General features: G+C 38.2%; 1 protein-coding gene and 1 long non-coding RNA gene across 2 annotated transcripts in view; one reads left to right on the plus strand and one right to left on the minus strand.

Annotated features, from left to right (window-relative positions):
• Positions 1-2,913: 2,913 nt before the first annotated feature.
• Positions 2,914-12,813, minus strand: part of Znf705d (zinc finger protein 705D) — a 37,011-nt gene continuing 27,111 nt past the window's right edge. The window contains exons 5-6 of the mRNA XM_021261369.2: positions 6,894-6,976; positions 2,914-5,969 (exon numbers count right to left, since the gene is read on the minus strand). Of these exons, the coding sequence (XP_021117028.2) occupies positions 5,544-5,969; positions 6,894-6,976 (509 nt within the window). The 3' untranslated portion in view covers positions 2,914-5,543. The remainder of the gene's footprint in view (positions 5,970-6,893; positions 6,977-12,813) is intronic.
• Positions 8,162-10,228, plus strand: LOC147826857 (uncharacterized). Its single transcript, XR_015453338.1, has 4 exons — positions 8,162-8,510; positions 9,133-9,268; positions 9,412-9,510; positions 10,042-10,228. It is a non-coding gene; the product is annotated as an uncharacterized LOC147826857 (long non-coding RNA).

The following is a 12,813-nucleotide window of genomic DNA, read 5'->3' on the forward strand; positions in this document are numbered from 1 at the left end:
TTTGCATCATCTAGCAGCTGTTGAATTGATTTCTAATGTTCCCTTACTATGTTTCAGAAATCTCTGTTTTCATGGTCCTTCACCACAATCCTGTCTTCTATATCTGATATGCTATCTTCAGATTCTCTTAATTAGCTCTGTGTGCTTTCAATGGAGTTTTTCATCTCCTGAATATCTGTTTGAGTCTATTTCATGGATTCCATTTCTTTCTTATGTTGGACATTCCTGGCTTCCGGCATGGTTTTGAGCTCATATATTTCTTTTTCAGTTTCTGTTCTAGAGCCTCTAATCATGTCTTTCCCTCTGCTCACCATCTCTGTAGTTATCTGGGAGATAATTTCTGCTTTGAATTTTTCTAGAGCCTCATTCATCTGTTTTGTTACTTCCTGTGCTATCAGTTCAGGGTGTCCAGGTGGTTATCAGACTTTTGCACCTCATTTCCCCCAGAAATTGCCTTTTGTGGGGTGGAAGTCTGGGTTTGTGACTTGCTTAAATGCCTTCTGATTTTTTGTTTTTGTTCTGTCCTTGGTTAAGTTCCTGGGTTGATATTATGAAGTTTATTGTAAGTATCTTTGTTGATGAATTTAAAACTCTTATGGAATGATTGTTTCTCAGAGGGTCTTCCAGATATAGCTGGTCTTTAGGTTTTGAGTCTCTGGTGTCTCGGAGGCTATCTCATTTTCATTATACCAGGAAGGAAAACTGTTTAGATCAATCAACCTTAGCCCAAGTCATACAATCAGCAACACCATAGCCTCAAATACCACTTAGAGAATGACAATTTGGGGTAGTTATAAATCTATCATGTTTAAAAATAATGGGCCTCCTTCAAGGTGTGTCTCTGCTGTCTGAATAGACAATGTGGGCAGCAGTGTGCAGTTATAAGTCAAGGAGACTCAGTAAGCTAGTACCAGACCTGTGAGATTCAGGAAGATTTATTGTTGCAATTCCCAAGTTGAGCTCCCTGTCCTCTTGCAGCATGGCACTCTGCAAGTTTCTACTGCAGGTTTCAGCTGTCTTTCCCGTGAAGAAAGTCCAGTTTTCAATGGGAGCTGATGATCCCTCCAAATTACCAATCATGGTGGTCTGGTGTGCCTTTATTGCAGAGATTCCCTTCACTTTTCTAGTGGGCTTGTTTTCATCAGGAACCCTGAGACAGGTGCTCTCTCTGTTGTTCACTTCTGGTGCTCAGGACAATGGCTTTTATGTCTCCCTGTGCCTCTGCAGTATGCAACCAAGTAGTTGCTCAGCCAAAGGGCTAGAGGTCAGGTGGGGCACTGTTGTTGGAGGCACCTGAATGGCCAGGTCATCAGCTGGTGAGCCTGACTAGGGGCATCCTCCTCACCCTGTCCTGGTGGCTGCTCCATTTATATATTATTTCATGGAAGAGGAACAATGAAGCAAGCAGGTGCCTAATATGAAGGGGGATTGTAAGGATTTTATTCTCCCCTCCCTCTGTGAAGTCCTTTAGCTGCATTGGGCTGAATGGGCCTGCCTACAACTTACCATCCTCTAGGACAGAAGTTAAAATCCTCCCCTCCTACCATGGGTGAGAATATCAGGAAAGTGTCCTATTCATCACCACGGATGTCACAAGGGGGATGGAGGGCCAATATGATTGCCAATACGAATCAGAAGAGCATTCAGTACCATGTTCCTATTGGCAAAGCAGCACTGCCCATCCTACAGTTCCCAAGGGGAACTGTTTTACCTGCTACTCACTCCAGATACTGAGTTAAACTAACCTTAGTATGCACACTTTGCTATCACAGATGACAGATATCGCTATCAATATAGACATATATCAAGACAGTCACATAGACGAATGCACTGAAGTGGACCTGTTTATTTTATGGTGAATGTAGCTGAATATTTCACACGAATGTTCCCAACTCTATTAACACATGGACCTCTCTATCCTCTTTTCTCTGACCTCTCACCTGTCACTTGCCAGCCTCAGCTCCCTCACATAAGGAGCCCTCTCCTGAACTTCTCCATGGCGGACAGAGGGGGTCAGGCAAACTTGACTTTTCAAACCATTCTGAAGCACAAGCTTGGAGCTTTCCCACTAAGTTGCCCATGATGACCCAGGGAACACAGGAACTTGATTTCTACAAGACCCCTCTGAAGGTGGCTCCCTCTTGAACTATGGATGACTGAGGACAGCATTTATACTTAGAAATTGCTTCTGCTTCCTGTCCTGAGGCCTGAGATGGAGGCTTTGCTGGGCTTCTCCTGAAAGATTTTCCCATACAGCATGAAATAACTTTTCATGATCTAGATTAACTTACTGTGTTTTTGTTCTGGCCTCATGTAATAGTTTAGCAAGAATTGCAGTGCTTCAGTGTGCTGGATCAGAGGAGTTACTGAATGAAACACACAGCACACTGTATTGCACTTGCTGATTCATACTTGTGTGTGTGGAGCAATATGGACACAGCTCAGTAGAGAATTCATCCTTGGAGTTATTCCCCACTTCTGTCCTCAACTGCCATGAAGTGAGCACATTTGATTTGAAATTTCTTCCTTGATCCCAGCTGATCTTCAAGGGAAATATTTGAAATCATTAGAAAAATTTAAACTCTATCATTTTGTTCTTGTATTATTTGTTGCCTCAACCAGAATCCTGGACAATGTATAGCCATATATATTGTAAATGCTTTTCTGTATTATAAATTTTCCTAATTTGATGTCCCTTCACAAAATTAAATTCTTTCATTCACAGATGGCTTAAAATTGTCTTTCCCATTGGTGTATTCAAATGTGATGAAAATAAGGATTCTTGAAATATAGGAGGCACACAATGCATTTAATGAAAGCTCCCAAAGGAATTATTATGTTATAATATTGCTTATACAAATTTCATAAACATGAAATTTCATGAAATAAAAAATTGATTCATGAAAGGGTTACTTTCCATTTTTTCAAAATATTGTACTGAATATTCATTCTAACAAGGTTTGTCAGTTTTTTATATGCAGCTTGCTCTTATTATAGCCCAGAATATGTTGTGAGATACTGAATATCATTAATCAAAGAATTGGCTCAATTTATATGATAAAAATGGTTGTGGACGTGACTTTGAACAAACTAATTCAACTCTGTACCTTTTGGGAGAAATCTCAGGTGTTTTTAGATAAGAAGTGAGAGATCCTGCATCTATCCCCACAGTGTACTCATAGGAAAATCTAAGGTCACAGGACATCTAAATGCCACAATCAGTAGTTTCAGTAATTGCCCCTGGATCTTATGCCTTGGTAACCTGAGGAAAATGGAGAGGAAATTCAAGCTCTCTGTCATATCATCCCATGCCATGTATGTGACCTGCTGAAATTGGTAGGAAGCCATGGAGTGGTGAAGCAAGCTGGGTGGAAGAAATTCTCTAAAAATTAAGACTAGTAAGGGACCTCAATATCTATGGCCATGACAAGGTTTTGGGGCCTAAATTCATTCATTTGAACCTGCATTAAATACTACAAAAGAACTCTCAGATTTCTCCCTGTTTTATTAGTTAAATAATTAAAATCACAGTTTTTTATTCTGTACATAAGTTGCATTGAATTTGTATTTTGGAAAGTTAATTGCTTTCTCTCACACATCTATATTTGATATTTCTAGGTAATCACACTACCCTATATTAATATGCTACATTTTTCATAAATAATTATATCAGTATTCTGAAATATCTGCCTTGTAGTTTTTTGTATTTAAGAGTGGATGTATATTTTCATATAGTTTCTAAGTGTAAGCTCTCTAATATTTCTTCCAATGGCTTATAAAGTGGTTAACTTTTCTTGGCGAGAACCTTCATGTGACTGTGAGCAAAGTAATCATTTTGAACTTTGCTTTATACATGACATGGAGCATCCGGCCTAGTGTGCATACTCACATTTCCATACATGCTGCTATTTAAGTAAAGAGATGATCATTATTTTGTTAGATTCCAGACTGAAATATCTGAAATCTTGTCAGTCAAATATCTGAGATGTTGCATCATGGCATGGCATATATAATTGTTTATCCCAAGTCCTTACTTATGTTGATTGAGGAGCACATCCACTGAAAAATTTTCCATATCATTAACTGAGGTTGTGTTTGTTCAGTTTCACATTTTGCAGGGAACCCTGAAGTATATATCTTATTCATTTTATTAATATTTTTGCAAAACAGGGGAGACTGTGTGCTACAGGCATTAATTGTAGTACTTTGTGAGCAGTCTGTCACAACAACAATGGTCAGAATGATGGTAGAATCTTTTTTCATTCAGGGGAGATTCTTATGTCTATGGTGAGTTTATCTCCATTGTAAGATTTTTCCATCAGGTATAAGATTGGCCTAAGGCTTTTCACTCAGATGACATTTATGTATTTTCTTTGGTATGTGAACTGTCTCATCATTGTTATGAGTATTCCTCACACATATATTCTCAGTATGATTTGTGTGCTGTGAGATTTCTCTGATGCCTACTAAGGTTAGATGAATACATGAAGACATTTCTAGTTAGAATTCATATGATTGGTTTGTCTAATGTGTTCTGAAATGCGTATTAAGTCTATCTATACCTTTGATTGAAGTTTTTCCCACACATAGGATACTCAGATGTTTTCTCTCTTGTGTGAGTTCTCTCTGGAAGACTAAGTAACATAATTTACTGAAGCTTTTCCAAAAAAAGAGAATGTTCATGATTTCTCTCTAGAGTGTGTTTTCTCATGTCTCCGAAGTCTAGATAATTGCTTGAAGGCTTTCTCACACAGTTGACATTTATATGGTTTTTCTCCTGTGTGTGTTCTCTCATGTTCTCTAAGGTGACTCAATTGAGTGAAGGCTTTCCCACACAGATGGCAATCGTATGGTTTTTTTCCTGTGTGTGTTCTTTTATGCTGGGCAAGGGAAGATGATTGAGTGAAGTCTTTCCCACACAGATGGCATTCATGTGGTTTTTCTCCTGTGTGTGTTCTTTTATGCTGGACAAGGGAAGATGATTTAGTGAAGGCTTTCCCACACAGATGACATTCATATGATTTCTCTCCTGTGTGTGTTCTTTTATGCTGTTTAAGGTTAGATGATTGATTGAAGGCTTTACCACACAGATGACATTCAAATGGTTTCTCTCCTGTGTGGGTTCTTTTATGCTGTTTAAGGTTACATGATTGAGTGAAGGCTTTCCCACACAAATCACATCTATATGGTTTCTCTCCTGTGTGTGTTCTTTTATGCAGTAGAAGGGCAGATGATTGAGTGAAGCCTTTCCCACACAAATAACACCTATATGGTTTTACTGCTGTGTGTGATTGCTTATGATTTCTAAGGGTAGATGAATCAGATAAGGCTTTCCCACACAGATAACATTCACATGGTTTCTCTGCTGTGTGGATTCTTTTATGCTGTTTAAGGGTACATGATTGAGTGAAGGCTTTCCCACACAGATGACATTCAAATGGTTTCTCTCCTGTATGTGTTTTCTTATGTTGACTAAAGTGGTTTGATTGTGTGAAAACTTTCCCACACAAATCACAACTATATGGTTTCTCTCCTGTGTGTGTTCACTTATGATTTTTAAGGATACATGAATCAGTGAAGGCTTTCTCACATAGATGGCATTCATATGGTTTCTCTCCTGTGTGAGTTTGGTTATGTCTTCTGAATTTAGATGAATGATTAAAAATTTTCCCACACTGCCGGCATTCAGACTGCTTCTCATGTGTCTGTGTTCCCACTTGCTGATAAAAAATAAAAGAAGGACTGAAAGTTTTTCTGTACATGCAACCTTCATATGGCTTTTCTACTATGTTAGTTTTAGCGTGACCTCTAAGCTCAGCATAACTTGTGAAGCTTTTACCACTTTGATGACATTTGTTTGAATGTATTCCAGATTCAGTCATTTTGTTTCTTCTATGCAGGAATTCATGGTTGTAGGTTTTGCAAAACAGATGATTTTCATAGTTATTTTCCTGAATATTTTCCCAATCCTGTAGTATAAGTTTTAAAGTTTGATTAATGTCTTTGCCACATAAACTTCCTAAGAACATTTGTTATCTAGTGTGTATAGCTTATGACTCATGAGACCAGAACTTGGAGGAAATACTTTCTCAAATAGACAAAAATAATATCACTACTCCCCACTGTGAATCATACTACATTTTCTAAGGTGTGACCAGTTATAATATATTTCTCATTAGATATTCATATGAATATGCCATGATGAAATTTTGTTTTCTGTTTCCACATATGAGTACTGACTATGAGGTTATTCTTACACTATGTTTATGCAATGTTTATTTGCAATGACAATTAAGAAGTGAGGAGTCAAGGCCAAGCAGTGATTAAAGTCTTCCTTTACACCAATTCAGGGGATTTTTTTGTACCAGGGATCAAATTCAAGACCTTGCTCTTGCAAGGCAAGCTGGACACCACTGAGCTAAACCCCTGGCCCTGAAAGGACTTTTCGACAACAGCTTACTTTTGGTAGAAAATCACTTGTTGTTCTTAATATACCCAGGTATATTTCTATGGTATTTTCTCCATATGAGAATTCCCAAATAAATACTGAAATCTAGAGATATGGGTTTTTATTTTTCCTTACATAAGCATGTGACATTTCTATCAGTTAGTAATTATTTTTTATTTGTACTATCAAATCCAATGACATTTTTATTTCATTTTGGATCTTGGATACATTTTCAAGTGTATCTACAAGATTTTTACTTTTTTCTGAGTTTACAAAGTGGTTCTCAATTCATCTTAATTTAGCTAAGTGCAAAATTCTCAGAGCCTCTAACTCAGAGGGAGATAATTTCATCTAAATTGCAGTGAGACAATTGAGCTCAATTTTTAATTTATCCTAATAAAACATTTTTCATTTAGATAATAATTGTTATTGTATAAAAACTTACCATTACCTTGATGGTGGGTGTCTCATTTCTTCCAATGAACTGAGTCCTTATCCTTTCTAGTATTTTTTGAGGACACTTTCTTTCTGTGGTGTTTATAATAACAAAGAATTAATAGTATTTTAGGAAAATGGAAATGATGAAATGCACCGAGGCTCAGTATCTGTTGATCTTGAAATGGCAGGTATTTCAGTGTAATAAAATTAGATTTCACCAAAGAGACATATCCAAAATCTTACAAGAACTTATGAAGATTGAAATGCAGGGTATTGATTGATGACTGGATTATAAAATTATCAATGAGGAAATTTAAATATTCCTTGAATCAAATAGAAGCTGAAACAAATAAATTTTAAAATGCAGAACATCTTGAAGAAAGTTATAAACAGAGGTCCATGGATATAACTGACTGGATTAAACATTCAAGAGTTCTCAACAAACACTACAGTTGTATATTTCCAATGCCTTGAAATGACAAAAACAAAGAAAAGGCAGATCCCAAAAATAGAGAATACATAATAAGATGGTGAGCTGAAATTAATTAGAGATACAAATGGCAATAAAATAACCATTTAATATAATTTATTTAGAAAAGTTAGACTGTGAAACAATGACATACATAGAGAATTCTCAAGCCTGATTTATTCCAGCTTAGATGAACAAGTAAATGTTAGAACTGAAATCCTTGAAACACCAAGGATCATAATGATGTATTTTAAAAACAGACATAAAACACTGTAATTCTCGATAAAAATTCATACACGTCTCAACACATATGATCTACCAAAACTGGATCTAGCTGATATGGAAAATATAAACAAATCCAAGACAAACAATGAGCTGGAGGTATTAGACAATTGCCTCTTCTCAAAGAAAGACCAATGACATGAAATATCTGCTGAAAATTAGCAGATTGCACCAGAATTATGGACAATAATGTTGCTAAAGATTTGCACAAAATGAGAAAGGAAGGAATGCTTCATTCATTTTCTAGAGCCAGTTTCAAACTAACAACAGAGGGCATAACAACTGAAGAAGAGGAAATTATAGGGCAATATTTTTGCAAATATCCATATACAATTATTTTTAATTTTTCTTAGAATGTAAATTCAAGAACACAGATATTCCATAGCCACTCATTCATTCATGGTATGCAAGAATGGTGCAAAATGCCACAAATAAAAATTCATAATTCACCACATGAATAGATTCAATCATGAAAATAACAAAATGATGTCATTTGATTGTGGAGAGCGGTGTTAGCTGTGGAGAGCAGTGTTAGCCATAGAGGATCCATGTTTAATCTTACCCTCCATAATATAGAGCAAGGAGACTATGTTATGAGGAACCACGTACTTGCCGAATTAGATTGCCCTGGAACGTGATGAACGTTCTGTAAGCCCGAGAAACAAGGAAGCCCATGAGGGTGGGGAATTCCCAAAGAACTGGTAAACAACGAAGCAGGTGTTTTGGATAAAGGTCATGGTTAATGACCTAACTCACTGAGTGTATAAAAGGGAGGTGAGAATAAACTTGGTTGTTCGGTCTTAGGAGCCCGGACGACTCTGTCTTTTTTCTTTTGAAGTGTGTTTTTTCTTTCATCCTCACCCCTCCTCTCAGGTACTGATCGACTAGTGACGGCGGGTCCCGCCATTTGATGTACAGAAATCCTTCCCAATAGGAAGAATCTTTTAATGATCAAAACACATGTAGTAACTACATAAAGAAGACCAAAGGTCTATATTAATAACAGTTAATTTCAGTATACTCAGAAAATTAAACTGAATGGGAAAACAAAATACATTTATGTTATAATCAGTAGCAAAAAATTTGCTTTTCCCCAAAACTTCTGTTTGGTAGTTTAGTGGAATATTTATCAAAGTAATTAGGAAATTGAAACTAATAGAAATAGGAATAATGTAAGATGTCCAATATCAAATGATGTCAGATTATTCCTATGTGAAAATGCTTTGATTCTTTCATTAGAAGACCCTAAAATCAACAACAGAAAACTTTTGGATTGAAAAACTAATTTATCAAAACAACAGGATCCAGGGGCAGATGATTTAGCTCACTGGTTCTGCCGCCTGCCCTACAAGCACAAGGAGCTGTGTTTGATCCCTGGTACCAAAACAAAAACAAAAACAAAACAACAGGATTCAAATATTAAAATATCTTAATTTTTCCAATCACAAACATTAAACAAAAATAATTCAGAAAATTGTTCTGTTTCTTTTTACAGACATGATCTTACTATGAAGCTGAAGCTGTCATTGAAATCATTATGCACCCCAAGCTGGCTCTGAAACCTCCAAATCAGCCTTCCTCAGCCTCCAGTATGCTGGGTTTACTGGTGGGCACAAACACACCTGCCCCAGGTAATGAATCTTTACAAAATGAAGGGAAAGGTAGCCTTTTCTGCAAAGGGGATATTGACCACACATCCATTTTATATGAATTTCTATTTTTGAGAAATCCTACTTTAGTAACATATAATCATGTTTGTTTCCCCATTCCTTAGAAGGACAACTTGAGACAAAGCAGGCACAGACCAGTCCACCTGTGATAGAGTCCACCTTGAGCAAGATGCAACTTCATACATTGGCTTTCCATATTCAAAGTGAGTCTGCCTATTAGCCCACAGTGGCTGCCTGAAGAGCCAGCAGTTGGTGTATGGGAAAGGAACAACTCATCACACCACTGGTTATGGCAAAGGTCTCAATGATACAGGACACTGATGTCTTGGATGGCAAGACAATAGTGCAGCTGAGGGCAGCAAGGCTCATACAGAAAACTCCTACAAGGGCAAAATCCAAAATTCCCATTAATCAATGATATGATCCTACTAGAATACCTTGTTCCCTGGTTGCCAGGAGCCTGCTCCTATCAGTGGTCTCCACTTCAGTGTTCCCTGCACCACCCCTTATCCCTTCTAGAAGCTGTGTGTTCAATAAATAGTGGTAAGCTCAAGAAGAAGGGGTCTTTGGCAGATAAGAGCTTTGACTTTCCTGGGTACCCTATTTATGCATTAAGTTATTGTCTTGTCTTTCTTTAATCCTGTCACTGTACCCTTGCTCAGGTGGTAGGGGTCTCAGCATCCTCCAGTATACTTGTAATAAAACACTGTAACAGGCATATTTCTTGGTAACAGGATCTGTTCTGCCCAGCAACGATGACTTCATAACAACTTGCCAATTGGGATAGAAGGAGAGATCATGCCCCCACGTTTAGAGCATGGCACAGTGATGACAGTGAATCAAGAAATAAAAGTTGGGCTACTTGACTGCTTGGGGCATGGCTGGCTTTGTGTAGCCTAGCAACACACCCTTCTGAACATGGAAAACCTTACTGAGATAGTTTCAAAGTCAATTAACCACATTGGAAAATTTTTGTCTCACCACTTGGCAACCAGCATAGAGCCCTCAATGCACTTGGAAATGGCCTGCACCCTCCCCTTCGAAGGAGATGTGCTCTGCCTAGTTGTACTGGATTCAAAGATCCTAGATGGTAAGTTCCTCATTTCTGCAAGCACCCACAAGGTAGGATAGTTCTCAGAAATGTGGGGGGTTGGGGGGTTCAGAAAAAAAATAAACTGCTAGAGCTGAGGAGGCAGCCCTGTGCCCAGGTCAAGGTAAAACATTCAAGAATGGGTACAAATTATTTCTTGGTGGTTGAGTCATTCTGAGGGTAGTTTGTGTGTGATTAAGACATATCTCAGACACAAAACTAATGGAGGACCCTGATCCATCTGCAGTTCCCCCAAGAAAATCATTTGAGACAGACATGGTGTTTGGGCTAGAGAGCATGAAATCTCCAGATTTGGGGAGCTTAATCTTCTAGGAACATCTTATACTTAGAAAATGCAGGATGTATAATAATCAAATTTAAACCACTTTAAAGAAAAAGAAACTAAAACTAAATTTCCTCCAAGTAGTCCCTTGGGGGAATTGGTCACATACTGGAACAATAGTGAGAGAACAAATAATACAAATACACTAGAAATGAAAAGCTGTGGTTTCAAATAGACCTAAGAACCTGCTCACAACCTCTTCATGTTAAGGTCTGATGTACATTGGGTCACTCAACTTTTGATAGAATGATCACATTAATGATAAAACATGTGTGTCCTCAAAAGAGGTTATGTCTGAGGTTGGATGTGGGGCTCAGTGAGTGTGTATCCCATAAAAACATAGAAAAGGGAGAGGAAAAAGAGTAAGTAATGGGAAACCCCCACACCTGCTTACTTCTGCCTTATAACCAGGGGCCAAGCCTACCAGAGCGGACAAATCAAGCAGGACAGAGTAAGCTCTAAAAGAGGTGGAGCAGTCCACCACAGCAGCAGCTGCTTTCTTCCCCCTCTTCATATTCACACCCAAAGGATGACACAGCTGGTAGCATATCATTCTACTGCCAAGTTCTAAGTCACTATTTGCATGTTCATTCCCTCTTCCTTTCATGTTTGAGCCCTCAGATGGCATAGCCACTCAGCTCTCATTGTCTGCACCACAATCTGAGCCACTGTTAGCAACCTCAGCCCCCACCTGTCTCATTACCCATCTGTGCTGAGACTGAAAGAGTAGCTGGAGCAAGGAGAAAAGGATGTTCAAACTTACCCTTTCCTTCTCTAGGTGAAGAAAAACCATAGTTATTTTATGCCTCATGGAGGTTCCTCTGGTGTGTGGGTAAGATTCCTCAGTGCTGCTGTATCCAGTTCTAAAGTATGGACTTTAAAAGGGAACTAAACAACATACCAGAAGATCCCCAATGGTGGCTCAACACTTACACCTGTGATTGGACCTACAATTGTACACCTGCCTTAACTACTGTCTGTACTAGGAATTCTATTCCCTTGTTGGAGAATATGGTCAGGAGAGTGGAGAAGGCCTTTGGGACTGAGAACCTCTGGCTTCCCCTGACATCCTTGCTGCAGATGTTTACTTTTCTAAGCAGAAACCATGATGGGATAGTAATGTGACCCAATGGGAGCACATGAGAAACCTCAGAAAATGGATTGTAAAAGGAATAAGGGAGTCATTTCTCTGATCCCAAACAATAACTAGATATTTTAACATCCCCCTTGGAATATAGCAAGCAACTAACTTTCATAACGGAGTAAAATTCCAAAGGAGATAATGGTCTGGACTAAATCTTGAGGACCCTCTAACTCAAGGAAAAGCTCTACTTTGTTACACACATCTGGCCAGATATCTCAAAGAACTCCATTATCTTCAGGATTGGAAAGATAAATAACTAGTGAAGTTAAAAGAGAAGCACAAAAATATATGTAAGGTGGGATTTTTATAAAAGCAAAGAGAGTGTTTTCTACCATCAAACAGATGGAAAAGGAACCGGACAATCCAGTAGGTCAAAAGTGAAGTAAGACCATCTGAAGGGGCCCAGTGCCAAGGACATCAAAAGGAAAAGGGGAAACAACTCTTGCAAAGGAGGGAAAAGGGGTCGCTTTTAAAGACTGCACAGAATGGAAGAGGGAAGGGAAGTGATAAACATGATGATAACAAAGAACAGGGGGGTCAGGGGATCTTTCATGTTGATGGGTCCTACCAAGAGACTCTGATAAATCCAGATGTAGTATCTAAAATGGAGATTTATTAGATTCTCAGTAGACTTTGGAGTGCTCCAAACCTCATTTTATGATCAACCTCCTCGATCACACTGTTATCAGAGAGCCCTTAAATATGAGGAATAAAATGAGAAGGATTTGTGGCTTCTAATTTTGAAGCAATATAGGTCAAATTTCAAAATTGAACAGCTCATGGAAAATGCCTCTTTGTCCCTGAGGCAGGAACAAATATCCTAGGCAGAGATTTAATGTCTAAGTTAGAGACAGGCCTAAACATTATGAAAAAGAACATCAATGTCTCCCTTAACCACTTGATTCCCCAGTCTGAATACAACATTTTCC

Source organism: Heterocephalus glaber, unplaced genomic scaffold (genome assembly GCF_053883595.1).
Source record: "Heterocephalus glaber isolate CG9 unplaced genomic scaffold, H.glaber_assembly_v1.0 deba00001460, whole genome shotgun sequence".
Taxonomy (NCBI): Eukaryota; Metazoa; Chordata; class Mammalia; order Rodentia; family Bathyergidae; genus Heterocephalus; species Heterocephalus glaber.